This window comes from Malania oleifera, chromosome 12 (genome assembly GCF_029873635.1).
Source record: "Malania oleifera isolate guangnan ecotype guangnan chromosome 12, ASM2987363v1, whole genome shotgun sequence".
NCBI classification, from domain to species: domain Eukaryota; kingdom Viridiplantae; phylum Streptophyta; class Magnoliopsida; order Santalales; family Ximeniaceae; genus Malania; species Malania oleifera.
Genome location: NC_080428.1, coordinates 68,886,803 through 68,910,013, shown reverse-complemented (window position 1 = coordinate 68,910,013; position 23,211 = coordinate 68,886,803). Strand labels below are relative to the sequence as shown.

The 23,211-nt window shown below is 34.7% G+C and overlaps 1 protein-coding gene and 1 long non-coding RNA gene across 4 annotated transcripts; both read left to right on the top strand.

Annotated features, from left to right (window-relative positions):
* Positions 1-3,549: 3,549 nt before the first annotated feature.
* On the top strand, positions 3,550-6,805 carry LOC131145156 (uncharacterized). 3 transcript variants are annotated; one of them, XR_009134003.1, is made up of 3 exons: positions 3,550-3,767; positions 3,847-3,909; positions 4,977-5,201. XR_009134003.1 is itself a non-coding variant. In XM_058094259.1 (3 exons), the coding sequence occupies exon 3, from the start codon at positions 5,742-5,744 to the stop codon at positions 6,750-6,752; it is 1,011 nt and encodes a 336-aa protein (XP_057950242.1). In that variant the 5' UTR covers positions 3,552-3,767; positions 3,847-5,038; position 5,741; the 3' UTR covers positions 6,753-6,805. The 3 variants fall into 3 exon arrangements, 1 of the variants encoding a protein (XP_057950242.1); XR_009134004.1 differs by having other exon boundaries at positions 3,551-3,767; positions 3,855-3,909; XM_058094259.1 differs by adding an exon at positions 5,741-6,805 and having other exon boundaries at positions 3,552-3,767; positions 3,847-5,038.
* A 3,755-nt stretch (positions 6,806-10,560) lies between these two features.
* LOC131145154 (uncharacterized) lies at positions 10,561-12,212 on the top strand. The gene is made up of 3 exons (XR_009134002.1): positions 10,561-10,778; positions 10,858-10,920; positions 11,988-12,212. It is a non-coding gene; the product is annotated as an uncharacterized LOC131145154 (long non-coding RNA).
* The last annotated feature ends 10,999 nt before the right edge of the window (positions 12,213-23,211 follow it).

Genomic DNA, 23,211 nt, shown 5'->3' with positions numbered 1-23,211 from the left:
GTTTAAAATTAATAACAATGATAATAATAATGATTAAGAAAAATAATAAAATAATAAATGATTAGTTAGGTAATGGATTAATTAATAAGGTAAGTAATTAATTAAAAATTTATTTAGTGAGAATGGTGGCAAGCACTCCCAAATGGCCTCCACTCAAGTTTAAAATTAATAACAATGATAATAATAATGATAATAATGATTAAGAAAAATAATAAAATAATAAAATAATTAGTTAGGTAATGGATTAATTAATTAGGTAAGTAATTAATTAAAAATTTATTTAGTGGGAATGGTGGCAAGCACTCCCAAATAGCCTCCACTCAACCCATACCTTGCCCATCCCTTGCCCATCCCTTGCCCATTCTTTAATTTTTAAAATTTTAATTTCACCCATCTCCCCACACTTTTATAAATTCTATTTCTTCCCCAAAATTTTCCTATAAATAGGGAGCTCTCAACCTTCATTTTTCACAATAATTTTCCAAGGAAGAGAAGGATTAGTGAGTGAAAGAATTTGTGGTGGAGAGAGAATTTTTGAATAAATTCTTAATCACCCACTTTTTCCGATCTCATTTCTTAAAGATAATTATTGTGTTCGTAGCACACGGTAAAAGAAGAAAGTAAGTAAATTTTGATTATGTTAGTTTCTTTTTATTTTAAATTCATACCCGAGTTTATTATGTACATAAATTTTAATTATGTTACTTAGTTCCACAAAATTTCCATGAGTTTATTTTTACGCATATTTAATTATACCAGTTCTATCTTTAATATACTTGCATCTATTTTTGGGTTAAGAAATGTTCCAATCCCCTGGGGTAAATTTTCAGCATTTCTTTCTATTCAAAAATAAAATTATATATATTTTTAACACAAAAATTGTGTGGCATGAGTTTATTTCTACGTTACATTTTTTATGTAAATATGAGTAAAGATGAGATTTTCACGATATTATTTTTAAATTGCATAAATTATAATAAGATGATTTTAAAACCCCTTATGGCAACGAAAGTTCAAAGTTACAGATGCTCGGTACCGCAGCTTAAAGTTTATACGGATCAGAGTGCACCCACACTGTTTACAGAGTGGTTATTTATGTTAGTGGATTTCTCCTGAGTGCACACCTGGTTTAAGTCCAGGACTTAATAAGGAAAATCTCACTTAAAGTTTACGTACGTTGATTTAGTTTGGTCGGCCAGCCAGCTAAGTCCAGTCTTCGGACCGCACAACCCAGTCATGGGGGTAAACATGACTTACGGCAAACAGGCCTAAGGGTGGGTTTTCATAATATATATTTATACATATTTAATTACGTGTACAAAGTTACTGATGATTTGAAGGAAAAGTGTAAGTTTACGTGAAAAGGATCATTTTGGTACTTAAATGACGATCTAAGGAAAACGTATAAGGAAAAGTATATGTATGTTTATCATTAAATATTTTTACAGTTTTAAAGTTAAAAGTTTAATTTAACAGTTATAGTATATGATTATAAAAATTTACTGTTGAAATTGATGACAAAAGTTTTATGCAGGAATTTTTAAATTTATGTTTATTCTAAAAGTAGTCTTAAAGTTATAGTATTAAATATTGTTTTACGAAATTCTTTAAAAGCTCATTTTGGTCACACACTAATAATAATCTTATTTACTTACTGAGCGTCGTCTCACCCCAATCATATTTTATTTCAGATAACTCTGAAGGACATGTCGGAAATCAGGCTTAGCAAGCATGCGGGTGGGGATTAGAAAAATAAAGATTTAATTAGAAATATAGTATGATTTCAGATATTTACGTTTGTGTAATTTTCTTCTTTTGAAATAAGTGATTGTAACATGAATAATTAGCGCTCTGGTTTAATAAGAATCGAGTTTATTTGCTTCCGCTGTAAATCAGTAGTAAAGAGTTAATATCCCAGGCCCCCTCGGGGTCGGGGTGTTACATACACACATTTGATTTAAATAAAATATTGCACAGTGTAAGTTTGCTTTCAGTGTTAAAATCATTTTACATACACGTGTATATGTTGAATGGGATATGATACATATTAAATTGGCGAAATGTTTAAATTAGCCGAAAAGTTTTTAAAACCCAATTCACCCTCCCCCTCTTGGAATCACACCAATTCCAACATATGTTCACCAACAAATATTTTTTCTAAAAAAAATGTTTGGAGAATTTGAATTTTAAGCTCAAGAAAAATATTTGTACAATAAATGATTTTTTTCCAAAAATGTTTATTGAGAAAATTAATCGGAAGAAATCTTAAGGCTACTCTTAAAAATGATTTTAATAAATGAAGATGCAAATGAGAGTAAATGTAAATGAATATAAAATAAATGCCCAAAATAAATATGTTCTCCTTCGAAATAAATTTTGAAATAAATAAAATGAAAGAAAGTGGAAGAGATTTGATAAAAATATGCCCTAAAGAAATGATTTATCAATAAAAATTGGTTTGGGGGAACTTTGACTAGCAAAGGGTTTAAAGAGAAGTTGGAGTTAATCAAAGTTTTTAATCTAGAGTTATGAGGGAGTATTTATAGATTTTCCGAAAATTATGTCTGTTGGGGACATGCTCAATATTTTGGAAAAATTTAATTAAAAGTTAATGACGTTTTAGCGCTTTTAAAAAATTCCAACCTGAGAGGTTTTGTCGGCTGAACTTTAAGTTCGGTCGACTATATTGATAAATACGATCGATTGAGGCACTTTTGAACTACATATATAGTCGGCTGAATTAAGGTGATTTTGAAAACGTTCGAGGTTCAATCAACTATATTTGAAATTCAGTCTATTATTCATATGGTTTGGTCGACCCAATCAAAAATGAACTAGAGGTTCGGTCAACTAAACAGTTAGGTGTCAGACATAAACCAGTTCGGTCGACTGTGGAAAATGTGTTCAAAATTGTTCAGTCGACTAAACCTTGGTCAAACGGTTGACCTCTGAATGGTTCAGTCAAATGAGGTGAATATAACTAGCTGAGTTTGGTCGACTGAGACCTAAAGTTAATCTATGGTCATTGAGAGTTAACCCCAAAAAACCAATGTCGATCGACTGAAGGTGATCCCTAAGGTTGATCTATAGTCATCTAAGCATTCAAGTCATATCATGCAAGATGTATGCATTATTATAGACCAAATAATAAAAAATTAAATGCAATACAAATTAAAATTAAATGTTATCTTTTTCTTCTTCATTGCTTTTCTCTCCATGGAATGCGCCATATGAAGTAAGTTATAAGTCCTCTGACTTTCATTTCCCTTTTGCCTTATGTGTGTGTTGAATAGTAAACTTGTTCAAACACTTAAAAACACACATAAGAAACTAGTGCTTTGTCAGCATCAAAATAGAGATCAAATTCAAAAAGTTAACAAATACCCATAGCCACGACAAAAGAAACACTTGGGACCATAATTGTAGTAACCCGACAAAAAAAAATAAAAATAAAAATAAAAAAAAGATATTTTGGAGAAGATATTTTGAGATATTTATATATAAATATCTTGGAGGAGATATTTATTTAGATTACTTAAGGGCTAAGTAAAGATTTATTCTATAAATTCTCTTATCCTCTCTCATTCTCTCATTCTCTCTCTCTCTCTCTCTCTCTCATTTTTTCTCTCTCTCTCTCTAAGATCCTTCGCCGTTCATCATCCGTTTCCAAAAACGGAGGGTACTGCGTGGATCAGAAGAGGAAACTCTACACTTTTAGTGGATCGGATCGTCGTTTCGGAGAGTTTCGGGTTTTCCCAAGAATCGAGGTAGGAATCTGATCCTAATTTTGATTAGATATTTGGATAGCAGTAGAAAACATAGTAAGGTTATGTTCTGTGGTTTTAGGTTTTCAGGATCTCGAGTTGTCGTTTTGGACCGTTTTCGTACGAAGTTTATTTCGAATATAAGGTAAGGGGAATTTGATTACAACAATTATTTTGGAAAACTAAACCGCTAAAAAGCTAGTTTATGTTATTATGTATGATTTAACTGCTTATTTGTGAAATTCTACCGAGTAGAAATGCCGGTTTGACGATTTTACGATTTTTGGTAAAAACGAGGATTTCGACGTATGATCTCCAAATTTTACAAACATCTTTATTTGTATTTATACTATAGTAGGAGAGGCTCGATTCCTTTATTTATTTAGTTAAACTATGTATATTGAATTTCTATCATTTAGCGGGTTTTTGTATTAAACTTGTGTGATATATGTTGAAATGGAAATGAATGTATTTTCTATACTACTAATATAGAATATGGGAATGAAATTCCAATTTGTTATACTGACAATGTGATAAACAGAGGCTGGTGATACACCGAGCCGCATCAGTAAACAAAGAGGGGTAAACCAGGTGGAAAGACGCCGGTTTGAACCCGCTGGAATTATTTCTATACTATTGATATAGTTTATGGGAGATAAAATCATATTTGTATAAATTGAATTTATGATACACAGAACCACAGCTTGAGAGTCCCGGGAGGGTTGAAAAATACTTTCTTTGCAGGGTGAAATGAAACCACTGTTATATGATACGACACGATATCGTAACTAGATGTACACGTGCAACCACACGTACTAAACGATGTGGGTACCAAGATGGTCGGCTAGCAGGGTGAAACCATTGGCTGATATTGAGCCAATGGAGGCAGTCGGATCGTATGTAGGTACTCGGCAGTGTCTGCACGAACAGGGCATTGGACGAGTACCAGTGCACAACCCGAGCCACGGGGTAAAACTGGTTATAGGGATATTTTGCTGTTGGTCATCTGATAAATCATTAAATGGTCAAAAGACAGATGTGGGAATTTTGTAATATGAATAATGATATACCTGATGCATTACTGTATTGAAAATATTTGATTTATATTCCAGATGTTGAATGAAAATATGCATGTATGCAGTCACACACTGTTGTAACTCCTTCTTCCTTACTGAGAGGTGTCTCACCCTATCTTACAACCTTTGTTTTCAGGTCCATCCGTGCGTCGGTCCTAGTAGATAAAAGGACTAGGGAGGTTATTTTGGTTAGCTTACGTAAGCATCTAAATTTTTGTACTAAACTTGATGAAAGTCCTTTTTGGAGGTTGTAATATGACGATTACTCTAAGTCCGAATGTATGTAAATTATGGATGTATTAGTGAACTCTGGTATAAGGCTAGTAGTAATCCCAATGGATGTTTATGTTTTTCCGCGACATTTACATCATGATTATGTATGTTTTACACCCGTATGTCCCTGTTTAGGGCGGGTTGTTTCCATATCTTGAACAGGTATAGGTATTTGATGTATGTGAGTGACACCTGAGTTCGTGTAAAGGGCCGGGTCGTTACAGTTGGTATCAGAGCCCGTAGCCAGTCGGAAGTATGATTTGATTCATGCTGCCTGGTTAGGGATATGTGCTAAACTAAGAAGTTGCTAGTTGTTACAGTCTAGAATATACCAGGGTATAGGACATGGATATGACCTTGAGTTTTGTTTTGTATACCTGGAGATGAAAACAATTGGCAGACTTCTGTGTTTTTCTGGATCATTCGAAGGGTTCAGAAAATCATGGCAATCTATTGATGGTGTTGTTTCCAAGTGGAAGAGCAGAACTTGAGTTAGAATGATGATGTTAAATTAATGGAGTACATCGATATTCAGGATGTGGATTTAAGGAACTGAGTCTATAGTATGATAGTGTTAGTTGATGCTTAGGCTATTACCTTCTAATGAATTCTCGTAAATGTTTTCAGGATGGAATCCAGGGATATCACTGCCAATATAGGTGGCAGTAGTAGTGAGGGTGCCGGCCCCGAGGCTGGTAACGACTCTACTAGTGTGTTACGTGAATTCGCACAGCAGCTTATGGCTGAGGTAGTGCGTACGAATAGAGGGCAGGATCGTCCTATGACTGAGTTGGGTTGCTCTATTGAGCAGTTCACCAGATTGAAGCCCTCTGCTTTTGTGGGCGGTACAGATCCAGTTCGTGCTGAGAATTGGATCCAGGAGATCGAGAAGATCTTAGGTGTGTTAAACTGCACTGAAAAGCAGAAAGTCACCTTCGCCACGTTCAAGTTGGCAGGGGAGGCTGAGAGATGGTGGGGGTCGGTAAAGCAGATGGAGGAGCACCGACCGATACCGATAGTGTTGACATGGGCCCGATTCAAAGAGCTCTTCTTTGAACGTTATTTTCCGGCCACAATGAGAAATGCGAAAATGGAGGAATTTATGAATTTGACGCAGGGTTCACTGACAGTGCAGCAGTACGCTGCCAAGTTCCAGGAGCTGTCTCGATTTGCTCCATTCGTGATTCCTGATGAAGCAAAGAAGGCTTGGAAGTTTCAGAGGGGTCTGAGGAGCGAGATCCGTAAGCAGACGGCGATTCTGCAGTTACAGGATTTTGCTACGTTGGTTGATAAAGCCACGGTAGCAGAGGAGTGTTTACTAGAGGATGCAGAGGTTCAGGTTACGAAGAAGAGGCCAGCGCCTCCTAATTATTCATCGGGGGCAGGACAGAGTAAATGGAAGAAAAATAGTAGTGGCACGTCCCAGAATGCCGCAAGTGTTCCACATTGCTCTTTATGTGGTAAGAAACACCAGGGGCAGTGTTGGTTGTCTACGGGAGCCTGTATGCGGTGTGGTAGACAAGGACATCAGATGAGAGACTGTCCGAGGCAGAGGAATGATGGAGTCACACAGAAGCAATACAGAGGGAATGCTCCGACACAGCGTGGTGGTCAGCAGGGGGGGTACTGCCCAGGCTAGGGTATATTCTCTGACTCCTGGTGACGCTGAGAACGCTGGTGACGTGGTCACAGGTACTATTTATGTGTTTTTTCATGAAGCTATAGTACTTTTTGATTCTGGAGCTACGCATTCTTTTATTTCCCGTAATTTTGTTAAATTATGTGGTTTGGAGGTGCAACTGTTGGATTATGAATTGGTAGTGACTACGCCGTCTGGGTCTGCAGTCGGGTGTAGTAAGTTAGTCCATAACTTCCCTGTGGAAATTCAGGGAAGAATACTACCAGTTAACCTAGTGGTCTATGACATGCATGGTTTTGATATCATCCTTGGGATGGACTGGTTGTCGGCCAGTTATGCTAGTATTGATTGCCGCAGGCGAGAGGTGTTGTTTAAACCACCAGGGGAGCAGGAATTCAAATTCCAGGGGTCGTGTGTGCGTTCTACACCACGAATTCTTTCAGCTTTGCAAGCTAGGAGGCTACTCCTAGATGGCTGCCAAGGGTATCTGGCGTTTGTGAAAGATACGCCGGTTGAAAAAAATAAGTTGGAAACAATTGCTGTAGTGTGCGAGTTCCCTGACGTGTTTCCAGAGGACTTGCCAGGGTTACCTCCAGATAGGGAAGTGGAATTCGCGATAGAGCTAGTTCAAGGTACGGCGCCGATATCGAAAGCTCCGTACCGTATGGCTCCAGCTGAATTGAAAGAACTGAAGGAACAACTTCAGGAGCTCCTAGACAAGGGGTACATTCGTCCTAGTATTTCTCCTTGGGGAGCTCCCGTTTTGTTTGTTAAGAAGAAGGATGGGTTGATGAGGATGTGCATCGACTACAGAGAACTGAACAAGGTGACGATAAAGAATAAATATCCGCTACCTCGAATCGATGATCTGTTTGACCAGCTTCAAGGCACGCAGATCTACTCTAAGATTGATCTACGATCTGGGTATCACCAGCTGAAGGTGAAAGTGGAAGACATTCCTAAGACGGCATTTCGAACTCGGTATGGCCATTATGAATTTATGGTTATGCCTTTTGGTTTGACTAATGCACCTGCAGCGTTTATGGATTTGATGAACAGGGTCTTTCACGAATATTTAGACCGGTTCGTCGTGGTATTTATCGACGACATCCTAGTGTATTCTAGGAGCGCTGCAGAGCATGAGGGGCATTTGAGGCTTGTCTTGCAAATGCTTAGGAATAAGAAATTGTATGCTAAATTGAAGAAGTGTGAGTTCTGGCTAGAGCAGATTACGTTTCTTGGTCACGTCGTGTCCAAGGAAGGTGTATCTGTGGACCCGAGTAAGATTGAAGCAGTAGTGAACTGGGCGAGACCGAAGAATGTTCAGGAAGTAAGAAGCTTTTTAGGTCTTGCAGGTTACTACCGTCGTTTTGTAGAAGGGTTCTCCAGTTTAGCAGGTCCTTTGACACGACTCACGAGGAAGAACGTGAGGTACGTTTGGACTGAGGAATGTGAGTTGAGTTTCCAGGAGCTGAAACGGCGACTGGTTACTGCTCCAATCCTGACCATTCCTTCAGGGGATGGTGGATTCGTTATTTATAGTGACGCCTCTAAGAAGGGTCTTGGTTGTGTTCTAATGCAGCAGAGCAGAGTAATTGCTTACGCTTCTCGGCAACTTAAAGAGTACGAGAAGAACTACCCGACACATGATATGGAATTAGCAGCGGTAGTATTTGCATTAAAAATTTGGAGGCATTACTTGTATGGTGAAAAGTGCGAGATTTTTACTGACCATAAAAGTCTTAAATACTTTTTCACCCAGAAGGAGCTGAACATGAGACAACGCAGGTGGCTAGAGTTGATTAAAGACTACGACTGTGTTATTAGCTATCACCCAGGAAAGGCTAATGTGGTAGCTGATGCTCTGAGTCGGAAGTCTGTTGATGCGTCTGTTTCAGCGATTAGAGTTCAGCACCAAATTTGTATGGACTTGGAAAGGTTGGGCTTGGAAGTGGTAGAAGAAAATCATCAGGCTGTCCTTGCCAGCTTGGTGGTGCAACCGACCTTACAAGAGAGGATCCGTGTAGCGCAAAAAGAGGATCCAAAGTTAGTTGAGGTTATAGAAGGAGTTCGGAATGGTTTAAAGCCAGACTTCAGTATTTCTGGTGATGGGATACTGAGATTCCGCAGCAGGGTTTGCGTTCCGAATGATGCCGTGATTAAACGGGTTATTCTAGAGGAGGCACACCGTTCGCTCTACACTGTACATCCTGGTAGTACGAAAATGTACCGGGATTTGAGGGAATCTTTCTGGTGGTCTAATATGAAAAGAGAGATCGCCCAATTTGTAGAACAGTGCCTGACATGTCAGCAGATTAAAGCAGAACATCAGAAGCCGGCAGGACCACTTCAACCACTCGACGTCCCTGAGTGGAAGTGGGAACATGTCTCAATGGATTTTGTGACGGGTTTACCTGCGGCGATGCATGGGCAGAATGCCATATGGGCTATAGTAGATCGGTTGACGAAGACTGCACACTTCATTCCAATCAGAGTCAGTTACTCTCTGAATAAGCTGGCAGAACTTTATGTGCAGGAGGTGATACGACTCCATGGTGTTCCTATATCTATTGTTTCAGATCGAGATCCGCGTTTTACATCTCGTTTTTGGAAAAGTTTACAGGATGCCTTGGGATCGCGATTGATGTTCAGTACGTCTTTTCACCCACAAACGGATGGACAGTCGGAGAGAACTATTCAAACGTTAGAAGATATGTTGCGGGCTTGTATACTAGATTTTGGTAATATTTGGATACGATATCTACCGCTTGTTGAATTTGCATATAACAACAGTTACCAGGCGAGCATAGAGATGGCACCTTATGAGGCTTTGTACGGTCGTCGGTGTCGATCTCCGTTGTACTGGGATCAGGTAGGTGAGCGGCAGATACTAGGTCCAGAACTGATTCAGCAGACCTCTGCAAAGGTTGCATTGATCAGGGAAAGAATTAAAGCAGCTCAGAGTCGACAAAAGAGTTATGCTGATACTCGTCGGCGAGAGTTGGAATTTGAAATAGGAGATATGGTATTCTTGAGAATCGCTCCGATGAAAGGGGTGATGAGATTCGGGAAGAAGGGGAAGCTAAGTCCTCGGTACGTCGGGCCTTTTGAAATCCTTGAAAGGATAGGTTCGGTTGCTTATCGAGTGGCTTTACCTCTAGCATTATCCCGAGTTCATGATGTATTTCACGTGTCTGTACTGAGGAAGTATATACCAGATCCATCACATGTACTGAGTTACGAACCTCTAGAGATCAGTGAGACTTTATCATATGAGGAGGTACCAGTACTGATATTAGGTCGGAAAGTTCAGCAGTTACGGACTAGGGAAATACCGCTAGTGAATGTATTATGGCGTAACCATACAGTGGAGGAAGCTTCATGGGAGTTAGAGTCAGAAATACGCCAGAAGTACCCGCAGTTATTTTCGGAAGGTATGTAATTATGTATAGTAGTATAGGTGGTATGGTCTTCGGGAGAGTTTTGTGTGTGTAATCTTCCGAAGCATCACATTGTAACCACGGTATTCCTCCGCCATAAGCGAGGGTAGATAATAACTTCGCGCCGGAGCTGCTTTGAGGGTGGCTGCCGACTCTTCTGTAGGTCTCTGACGTAAGGTAGAGTACGTTTGGTATCAGTTGGTGAATTTCGGGGACGAAATTCTTATAAGGAGGGGAGATTGTAGTAACCCGACAAAAAAAAATAAAAATAAAAATAAAAAAAAGATATTTTGGAGAAGATATTTTGAGATATTTATATATAAATATCTTGGAGGAGATATTTATTTAGATTACTTAAGGGCTAAGTAAAGATTTATTCTATAAATTCTCTTATCCTCTCTCATTCTCTCATTCTCTCTCTCTCTCTCTCTCTCTCATTTTTTCTCTCTCTCTCTCTAAGATCCTTCGCCGTTCATCATCCGTTTCCAAAAACGGAGGGTACTGCGTGGATCAGAAGAGGAAACTCTACACTTTTAGTGGATCGGATCGTCGTTTCGGAGAGTTTCGGGTTTTCCCAAGAATCGAGGTAGGAATCTGATCCTAATTTTGATTAGATATTTGGATAGCAGTAGAAAACATAGTAAGGTTATGTTCTGTGGTTTTAGGTTTTCAGGATCTCGAGTTGTCGTTTTGGACCGTTTTCGTACGAAGTTTATTTCGAATATAAGGTAAGGGGAATTTGATTACAACAATTATTTTGGAAAACTAAACCGCTAAAAAGCTAGTTTATGTTATTATGTATGATTTAACTGCTTATTTGTGAAATTCTACCGAGTAGAAATGCCGGTTTGACGATTTTACGATTTTTGGTAAAAACGAGGATTTCGACGTATGATCTCCAAATTTTACAAACATCTTTATTTGTATTTATACTATAGTAGGAGAGGCTCGATTCCTTTATTTATTTAGTTAAACTATGTATATTGAATTTCTATCATTTAGCGGGTTTTTGTATTAAACTTGTGTGATATATGTTGAAATGGAAATGAATGTATTTTCTATACTACTAATATAGAATATGGGAATGAAATTCCAATTTGTTATACTGACAATGTGATAAACAGAGGCTGGTGATACACCGAGCCGCATCAGTAAACAAAGAGGGGTAAACCAGGTGGAAAGACGCCGGTTTGAACCCGCTGGAATTATTTCTATACTATTGATATAGTTTATGGGAGATAAAATCATATTTGTATAAATTGAATTTATGATACACAGAACCACAGCTTGAGAGTCCCGGGAGGGTTGAAAAATACTTTCTTTGCAGGGTGAAATGAAACCACTGTTATATGATACGACACGATATCGTAACTAGATGTACACGTGCAACCACACGTACTAAACGATGTGGGTACCAAGATGGTCGGCTAGCAGGGTGAAACCATTGGCTGATATTGAGCCAATGGAGGCAGTCGGATCGTATGTAGGTACTCGGCAGTGTCTGCACGAACAGGGCATTGGACGAGTACCAGTGCACAACCCGAGCCACGGGGTAAAACTGGTTATAGGGATATTTTGCTGTTGGTCATCTGATAAATCATTAAATGGTCAAAAGACAGATGTGGGAATTTTGTAATATGAATAATGATATACCTGATGCATTACTGTATTGAAAATATTTGATTTATATTCCAGATGTTGAATGAAAATATGCATGTATGCAGTCACACACTGTTGTAACTCCTTCTTCCTTACTGAGAGGTGTCTCACCCTATCTTACAACCTTTGTTTTCAGGTCCATCCGTGCGTCGGTCCTAGTAGATAAAAGGACTAGGGAGGTTATTTTGGTTAGCTTACGTAAGCATCTAAATTTTTGTACTAAACTTGATGAAAGTCCTTTTTGGAGGTTGTAATATGACGATTACTCTAAGTCCGAATGTATGTAAATTATGGATGTATTAGTGAACTCTGGTATAAGGCTAGTAGTAATCCCAATGGATGTTTATGTTTTTCCGCGACATTTACATCATGATTATGTATGTTTTACACCCGTATGTCCCTGTTTAGGGCGGGTTGTTTCCATATCTTGAACAGGTATAGGTATTTGATGTATGTGAGTGACACCTGAGTTCGTGTAAAGGGCCGGGTCGTTACAATAATATTCCTTCCTGCGAGTCTCACCACCACAAGAAGAACCCGCTACCTTTAATGGATATTTCTTTAAACCTTTTATTTGATTTCTTTCCTTTACTTCCAGATGCATGACTCATGACATTTACTGAATGTTGTCCTTGTTGTTTGAGTCTTGTCTCTTCTTGAACTAACATGTTTGTCATTTCATTCACATTCCATTTTTCTTTAATGGTATTATAGTGAATCTGAAAAGACCCGTAATTAGGAGGCACAGAGTTCAAAATAAAATGAACAAGGAAACTTTCATCAACATTTATACCCAGAGTATTAAGTCTAGCTGCCAGATTAGTCATTTCTAGGACATGTTCATTCATTCCTTTACTACCATCAAATTTTATTGTGGTTAGTTCAGCCATTAACCTTCCTACAAGGGACTTATCAAGTGAACGAAATCTATCCTCCACTGCCTTAAGATATTCCTTTGCATTATCTAGTTAAGGGAGTGTTGATTTAATATTATTTGCTATACACATTCGCATGAACATCATACTTAATTTGTTCGTCTTTTTCCATGACCGTGCTCGTTGTTCTAAACTGCTTGCATCAGTAATAGTAACCAACTTATCCATTCGCAAAGTTAAGTACAAATCCAAAACACCAAGGTGAAACTGAATCTGCTCATTCCAGTTAGAGAAATTTGTCTCATTGAAGATCTAAATAGAAGAAGCCAGTGAATGCAATGAAACAGGAACAAACACTGCAATAACACAAAATGCTCACTATATTAATGCTTTGAGTTTAAACTTTTCATTAGTAAATTGCGTTCAATCTTTGGATCAACTTATGCAATATATTAACCCTTACATTTACTGGTAATTTTCATTCATCCAGACATAATTGATAACCTTTATAAAGTTCAATTGGTATGTCACCTTTGGGCAAGCATCCCAATCTCACTACCATTCTTCAATTATTCTGATTAAATCAATGATTATTTGAAAGTTGGTGCACCTTTGGGCCAGCCATAATATTCAAATAACCATTCTATTATTATTCTTTATCAGATTATATTTCAATCAATATTTTACAACTTTTCTCAGCAAGATCACTTTGGTGACAACATGCTAACTATAATAGAAACATTGATTGATTCCTTATTCAACAAAATTTATCCATAATTTACAGCAGATAATCAATTCCCCAATATAAGAATTATACTTACTTACTTTCATGTAAAATTCTCTAGCTAATGCACGCATAACATGTGAGTGTTCCATAATTAATCAAGTAATATAATAATTTGCATGCATATTATTCAGCAGTCCCACTTTAGTTTCACTATACTAGGAAAAACTGTCAACGGTCTACATGTAAGAAAATTTTTAGACCAACAAAAAACCACATAAATCCATCAAATATCACATAAATTTTCAAACTTTCATATGAACCCATAACAAGATCGTAAGGGGTTAAATGAAACAATTTTTATCATGAAAGGAAGATCATGATAATTTCAACCATGACTCTGATACCACATGTTAGAAAACTTTACTTGCATAGTGTTCAACCGGATCTTCAATTATCATGAACTTCACATCAATAACCTTTATGTGAAAAATAAATAAATCCTAAACTATAAACTTTACATATCAGAATCGGCCATATTGAATATATCGAGAAGAACACCCGGAGAATTCGAAGAAATCGTTTCTCCCACTTTTCTTCCTTCTCTTTCTTTCCTTCAACAAATTTATGGGATTTTCTAATGATCAGAGAACAGAGGCAGAGAGAGGACAATTTCCTATATGCCTTTCTTCTTGCTTTCCTTTACCTTGCAGCCAACATCACCATTCAACTAACCCCTAGGGCTTATGAACTTAGCTTTTCCTTTCTCTTCTTTAGCTCTCTTTTCCTTAATTTAGCTTGATGTTTGCACGCCCTTTTCAACTACTCCTCATAACAATAGCTAACTTATATATAATATAGGAATACCCTTCAAACTTCTACCATTAATTTCTCATATTAAATAAGCTAACCCTTTAGTTAACCCATATAAACATTCATATCCTTATCATATGGGATATATACCCTTCATGTGGGACCCATATCATTCATGTAGGACATATCCTTTGGGATATAAATCCTATATTTTATACACATAATACGTACAAGCCTTGCAAACTGTATAAATATTCTCTCTCTCATCAAATATGTTTTTATTATAGTATACATATATCATCAAATACATGCCAATTAATTAATTAATTATTATAAATATGCTTAGGCAGTGTGTGGGAGAATAGAATTTAGACTTTGGATTTTGATTTGTATGATTTTGAAAAAAATTTTGATGTAATTTTATATTGTATTTTGTTTAAATATATATAAATTTAAATTCAAAGCTCAAATTACATGCTTCCAAATACAGAATTATTAGGGGCAAAAATATTGTACATAATTCATTAATTGACTAAGAAAATGAATCCTTGTCACGCCAAGCGTCCACGAGGGTAGACAGGGTAACACGCCAAGCAACTAGGAGGGGTAGGCAAGGTGTCTCGCCAAGTGTCAAAGGATAGGCAGGATGCTTCTATTTCACATCGAAAATGATTAAGAGATCTTGAGAACTCATAAGCATGGGCGTTACACATCCTAATAAGGTACTTTTTTGGGGAAAGGGCAATGGCCTTGTGATAAAGTGGTGTTAGAGCCAACCTAACTCGATTCGACTCACGCCAAGTGTCTAAGGGGGTAGGCAGGGTGGCCATCGGCGATTAGGGCGTCATTGGATTGGGTGGAAGAATATGTCAAGTCAAGCACCCAAGAGAGTAGGTAGGGTGACACGTCAAGCACTCAGGAGGGGTAGGTAGGGTGTCTCACCAAGCACCAAAGAGTACCACTAAGTGTAAAGAAAAAAAATAAGAGACAACTTCTATTATTTAATTAATTTTGCAGAGGTGGCTCATAATGGTGTGATATTAGGTTAAATTTTAGAAAGATTGGTATGTTTAAATGGAGAAAAAAAATAATTTTGACTAATTATTAAATTTGATTCTTACAACAAAATTATTTGTTGGTTGGCGTCAAATTTAAAAAGACTAGTGAGCTACCCAAAATCAACTAGAAGCTTATTGATTCATTTGGACTTAGTAAACTCAAAATATCTAACATAAAAAAATAAAAATTAAAGATGCTTCTTAATTACTAACATTTCTATTATTTTTTTAATGTTTGGTATACATTAATAGAATGAAATAGAGTAGAACTGATCTTTATAATTTTACATATTTGTTACAAAATCTTTCGTTTTATTCCACTTTGAAATTATTCCATTTGATTGTTATAACGAGTCATTATATGTTGCATTTAATTTCATAGTTTTATTTTCTCATTATTATACATGTCAAATATTTTACTATTTGATAGAACCTTTAAACATGAATTAATTTAATAAAAGACAACGACATAGTTTGATAAATTCTTGCATTTATTCATAACGAAATTACTGGTAGCTAAACCATGATGTTGATCCTATTTATATATCTTATTATAAGTGGTGTATAGGTTGTTGTTTATTTAAAGTATCACATGTAAATTTTTTGAATAAATTATTTACTCGATCTAAAATAGATTATGATAAGTTGATTACGGATTGATTAAATTACTATAATAATAGTTCAATAAAAATTATTAATTAGTTTTCAGTCTCAAAACCAAAATTAAGTTAAAGAATGAGATCCAACAAAATTAGAAAGATTAAAATGAGATTGAGGATCATCCATTTTTATGCTTCAAATGGCTCATTCCTTTTTCTCAAACAAAAATGATATCTAAATTTTAAAATTTATTTCTCTTACCTTACATTTAAGACTTTAATTTAAATTTAAATTTAGATGACTTTACATGAACTTTAACATAAAATTATAATTAATTTATCGTAAAGTTCATATTCTAAACATCATATAGAAACAAATTTAAGTAGAAAATGAGTAGCCAAGATTGCATTGCAACTCGTATAATTCTTGTATTATATATATATATAAAGTGGTGGTGGGCTCCACTATCCTTGTGAAGTATGCTCTATTTAACCCTGGGAAAGGCCCAATGTAAGTATTCAAAATTAGAGCATTAAATCACCATTTTTTTTTTTTCAAAAAAAAAAAAGCATCATAACTTTTACTAACCCCACAAATCATATATAAGGAATGTACCATCTCATTAGAGTTGATAATTATTGAGACACAATGTCTTTATTTTCATATGATATGTTAAATTATCATCTTACAGTTCTCTAGTAACTTAATGAAGTATGATCGCACCTATTAACATTGTAAAACAATAGTTAAACAATAAATGACTCGGACATTCGTTTCCAAATTGTAAGTTGGTGGGGTTTTATGAGCTGCATAGGTGATATTGGGTATCACGGGCCAAATATTTCACACCTATTCAATTTCCATCCTAATAAGACCTTGTTCAATCACATAATAAAAAAAATTTATACTTCGATGAGCAAAAGAGCACTTCTCTTTGTTCACATACGGATTATTCTCTTTCTGTTTGTCGAACACCTTCATAGACAACAATATCATTCAAGTACACTATGACAAACTTGTCGATGGACTTATGAAATATCTAATTCATTAGGGTGAAAAATGTCGCGGGCACATTCATTAACCCGAATGACATCACCAAGAACTCATATGCCCTATATCGTGCGCTCAATAAGGTGATAGTGCGCAACAAGTATCCTATTCCCTTGATTGTCGATTTGTTTGATCAGTTAAGTCAAGCAAAGTATTTCACAAAACTTGACTTGAGGTCGGACTACTATCAAGTGAGAATAACTTATGGGGATGAACTGAGGGACTTAAAAATTTAGGAGTTAAATACAAAAAATATATCTATATATACTCGTAAGCTATGATCAAACTAACCATTGTTGAAACTTTTGATCTACTTATAGGCTTTGAAATTCTTATAGCTTCCAATCTACATAGAGCTATCGTACTTCCCACAGCCTTTAAATCTTCTTGTAATGCACATTCGAGATACCTGCAACTTCTAGGCTCTCCATAACCTTTAAGTTGCCTCTAGTATTTAGGATTCATATAGATTTAGACTCTTTCTAACTTATGAGCTACCTATACATAGGCTCCCTAGAGCCTTGTGGCCGCTTAGAGCAGTGGTTTCCTTTAGCTATCAAGTTACTGTAGCCGCTTGGCTAGATCCTTATAACCTTCAAAATTCCTATAACCTTAAAGATTCTACAATTTATGAAGTTTCCACTACCTCTAAACTCCCAGTAGCATCTAGACTTCTTGGAGCTTTTAGGTTCCCTTGCTTTGTGCAACTTACAACCTTCAAATTACATATATAGTCTCTGAATGACTAGCAATCTTTAAGTGCAACCTTTGAGTTCCTTATAAACTCCAAGATACTTATGGGCTTAAGGCTTCCAATAGCATCCAAGATTGCTGCAATCTCCAATATCCCTATAGCCCCCATATAGTTCAAAACTATCTTCTCCAAGAATTGTATCCTCCATTAGACAATACTTACAGTTTATATATTTTCTAACCCCATGCAATATTTGTCAAAAACCCTTATGCAAAAGGGTAAATATCTAAAGATTATAACAAAAATAGTGGTTTGATAATATCTCATTGCAATTTTTGCACCTTAGAATTAGATGTTTCATAAGAAGTAACTTAAACAAACCTAGATACTCATTGGTCTATTTACTACCTTAAGGACTAAATTTTAGAATGAAATGTTACACTTTAAATGAGGGATTCGGGATGAAATATCTTATGGTTAGAATGTCCTTGGGCACATTTTTTTTTTTTTCCCCTTGAAGGATATGCCCCCAAAAAGATAGATTTCAATGTGGCACTCCAAGGGCTATGACATAAGGAGCAATTTACATTGGGGGTGGGGGTGAAGAGTCACCCCGCTTTCCTAAGACTAGTTCTTTGATTTGGGTGACTTGGTGGGTGCCCTAGGCTTAATTAGTAAGTAGGTAGTCTTAATCCACTTAACCTAAATCACTCTTTTTTTTGGTTCTTAATTGTTATTAATGACAAAACTAACTGATTGTTATGATTCTTGAAACAATTAGCTAGGTCACTTGACATGTGCCTTTTTCGTAATTCATTAGTTACAATAATAATGAAAATAGTTAGATAACCATTTAATGTATAATAGCAACCCTAGTATAGGGAGGACTATAATACTAATTCAATAAGAATATCGATTGTGTGCATTGAGTGTTATTCTAAAAACAATATAAGTAATTCTTTGAACACTTTAGGCAAACTACACAAACTACAAGTTAAAAATTCACTTGGAGTCTAGCCAACCACTTTGATTTCTCTTGATTATTTTTCTTTCTTTTTTTAGGTTCATTGCAGGCTCATTGGCCAATAGGTAATACTAAGCTCTCATCCCATGCAATCATGCCCTTTTCCACCTTATCATAAGGTTTAAGTTTGAAATTTCGATCATAAAAGTCTGTTAGGAGACATCTTTGTCCATTCTACACATTTAGAATTTTATTATTACTTTATTAGTTGTAGACACTTTAGAATCCAAAACAACAATTTATAGAGCAATGCTCCAACTTATGGATGGCAAGAAAAATTGAAAATTTGAATAAAATCAAACTAAAAAATTAGTTTTCTTTGTTCGATTTTGGTTCAAAATTTTTATTTTTTTTGGTTATCCGTGCAGTTTCAGTTCAATCCATTAAATAATCACAATTAACCGAACCAATATATTATAAATATATAAATAATATATCTTATATATAATATTTTAGTAATTTAAATTAAAAAAATATGTATTGCACTAAGATTGATACTTAAATTTTAATGATGAATATTTAAAATTCACATGCTGATTATTATGAAATATATTAATTTTAGCAACTTTAAAATTCTAAAATATGCTTAATGATTTGATTCGGTTAACCACTAAATGTTGGTCTAAAAATTAGTTAACCAAATTTCGATTAATCCTTTTAAACGATTCAGTTTCGATTCACATTTTCTAGCAAAACTTCGATCGATTAAGGGTTCAGGTATAATTCGATTAACTGAACCATGTCTACGCCTACACCAACTATTACTTATGAGCTTTTTCTTTTCTTTATCTGGATTGCACATTTTACTAAATTGCACTTCGCTCCTTAAAATTTTTAATTAGCAATTTGATTCTTAAATTTTCAATTTCTATTTTTTTGAGTTGAACTATCCCAAATATTTGAAACTTCAAGAATCAAATTGTTAAAATTATAAATTTTCATAAACAAATTGCATTTCAATAAAACTTTAGGTAAGTACAATATAACTATTCGTTTTAATTTTCAAATTCCACTAATCAAGCCATTACGAGAATTTTATAAACAATGTCCCAAATTGCAATAATATAATCAAAAGTCGAAACCATAGAATACTAAATCAACCCTCGGAGGTTAACCAGAGTCACATTTGAGCAAATAAATAATAATAATAATAATAATAAATAAAAGGAGGAAGCTTTATTGATGGTAGCTTTTAATTATTAATTAATTTTTTGCCCCATTGATTAATCTTAATGCCAAAGCGTGCGTGGGTTTTGTGAGTAGCAAATTGCAATTAGGGTTTAACACCTTTCTCACTGTCCAATAATGGATCGCATGGCCACACGTCTTTACATAAGTGGTGGACACGTGTCGGCACCTGAATGGGGCTGAGGCGCCTCGGTCCACGGGCGTGGGGGCTGCTGTGAGTGGATAGTGCACGCCGGAATCTTTCTTCGTGGATTGGATGGGCAGTGGACTTTCTTGGTCTTGAAGTTTGTATTATAATTGTACGCAACTACACATTTGTATTTTTCACTATTATTAAAATGGATAAAGTGGATGTGTGAACATGTCATGTCTCTACATTTTTTAAAAATTTTATAAAATTTTTGAATTATTTAATTTTTCTAAAATTAATTAAAAATTTAGTACCTATTTATTTGACTTTGGGTCCGATCACTCAAGCGTTTGAGGTGGATGGCTCTACTAAAATATAATTTAGGATTAATCTGATCAATTATTTGATATGACAATGAAAAATTTTGTAGAATGTGAAAAACTATTTTAAAGAGGGTCGATATTGTTAACTTTTATAGAAAATTAGATAAATATTGTGATAAAATAAAGAGATCGTTTGAAATGGGTCGTCAATATACTTACAAAAAAGTAAAACGATCACAACGAATTTAGTTCAAATTTAGAAAGAATTGTTAGTAATGAAAAGTGAAAGGACCACTTTTAGTAAAATGGGTTTCGTGTTATTAAATTAGTAAGTTGATGAAAATGACTTATGTCCAATCGTATTCTAATAGTACTAAACTATAGTTTTTTAGGTGTGTATTTGGAGAGGAGAGTTGTAAGGTTATTGATTTGAATACTTTATGCAGATATTCCATTTTAGTGGAATCCGAGCAGGTCTTTTGACCAATCTCCTATTCTTGATAATACCAAAGAAGTAAAGAAAAAAAGGTATTAGGTGTCACAAGATAATTGTCATATAAGTGATAATAATAGGCAGAAAAAAAAAATCATACTTTTTGAATGTGTTATGATATACTTAGAAGGAATTTAATGAATATAATATCATTGAATCAAGCATCGAAATAATTTATATGAGTCGATAAATACATTGCACATAAACCATCTAGAACATTAAGGTACCATTTGGTTACAGTCTTAGAAGCAGTGTTGTAAATTCAAAAATGTGGGATGCAAAGTATACACAAGATTTACATTTGATTAATTATTTTCAAAAACATATTTGAAAAAACACCTAAAAGTATGATCTTAAAGTGTTTCCAGTATTTTTTAAATATATTTTTCTAGTTTCAAAGAAAATAGGGATGGGTGGTATAACTCATTTTTAATAATAATGATAATTATTATATCATTATTTGGACAATTTGTCACTTGGATCATTTTTTACCAAAATGCATTTTTTTTTCTCTTTTCATTATCTAAAAACAACTGACCAAACGTGTTTTTGAGTATAAAAAAAGATGATACGATCTTTTGTTTTCGTTTTTAAAAAGCAATAATATGGAACTCGTTTCTGAATCCTTAACTAAGCAGGCCCTAAACTCCTAGGAGTTGGTGGAATAAGTAATGCACCATATAGAAATTTTCATGATTGCAGTATAGAATCTTATGCTATCGCCTCTTATAAGAACCAACCCATTTCTACGCTCATATAAGTTAATCCATTAAAAGAGTAACTATAACAGAAAACATCGCCTGACCAAATTATAAATTCATTAAGAAATAAACTCAATTATACTATTGGTTATAGTTCCCTTATTTATATCGTAGGGGTACACAAACTTATTCTTCGGATTTCTAATGATGTGTTGGATTCCTATCATTAGTGATTTATGAACTAGTCTTAAAGACCTATCCCTATGGTGTTTGTTTATCGCCTTTTTTTCCAATCAATTAGTGAATTGCTAAACTTTGAATTTTAGAGTTATAAGTTTGCAATAAACAAGCTGCTTCACAATTTTATGTCCTAGGCCAAATATGTCTAGTCTTGTTCGTGTAGATTATATTATTTGCTCAAGTTATGTCAACTAATTAATCATAATAAATGAAAATTAGATACACTAATTTCACTAATAAAGGCATATATAACTATCTATGCATTCGACTTGATTATCTCTTTTCTCAAAATATAAATTTAGCCTTGAGTGTAGATCAAATAATATAGATAAATCTTGGGACCTTCGTTAAGTGCGCTAATAAATACATGTCTACTAGTAGATTTAAGACATGCAATCACTATGAAATAAACCAAAATTAATAGTATCCTTAAGATATTTTAATATTACTCTTAATGCTATCTGATAATCATGTCTAACATTTAGATTCTATTTACCCGATCTACAAACAATATATATAGTATCTAGACATGTATAATTCTTCATAAACGTGCATCAAAGAATTCATACTCAACCTACTCTAAATATTCAAGAGTTTCATCATAATTTTTTTTGGATGCACTTTGGCATTAAAAAGAGTTTTAATAAGTGAACAATTAAATGGTCAATATTTTTGTAAAGCTCTTTCACACAATGAGACTAAGATAAAATAAATTTTCAATACACGGAACTTCAGTGTCAACTGTCAAGTATTACATCTGCTTGTACCAGTTGTTTTATTTTAAAATTAATTTTAAAAATAACTTAGTTGAATCATCTAAACACATACCAAAGAATTAACATATCATCTGTACTTAAACAAGTGATTGCAATAGATTTGTCTTAAAATTTATTTTATGAACATTTATTAGACTCACAAATTTTATTGTTGTTGTTAATAAGGAATTTATCAAAATTTTCATGCCACCTAACTACGGGACTAGTTTTTAAGTCTATATGTTGTAAAAGATATTCACCTCTCTTCGATTATAACTATTTTAGTTTCTTTAAAACACCACTCAAAACTAATAATTTTTGTCTAATTGATAAATTTACAAGCTCGACCCAAATATTATTTGCTTCTAAAAAATTCTAACTAATCTATTTTTTATAATTTCTTTCCAAAAAAGGGGTAAATTCACTAACATAGGTTATTGATAAATTAGTATATCACCTTATGCTAAAAATACTTGTAACAAAATATGACTCAACATAAATTTTCGATCTCCTTATTCTCAAGTACAATTTATTTAACCTTTGATGCAGTTTTACTATCTAATTTTTTGGTTGAACTTTTCCTTTGTTTGTAATGGAAAAAATATCTTAAAAATATTCTACATATGAAACTTGTGTTATAGTGAGAGGTTCTAATGCATTATTATTTGAATTTAAAACCATAAAGCTACAAT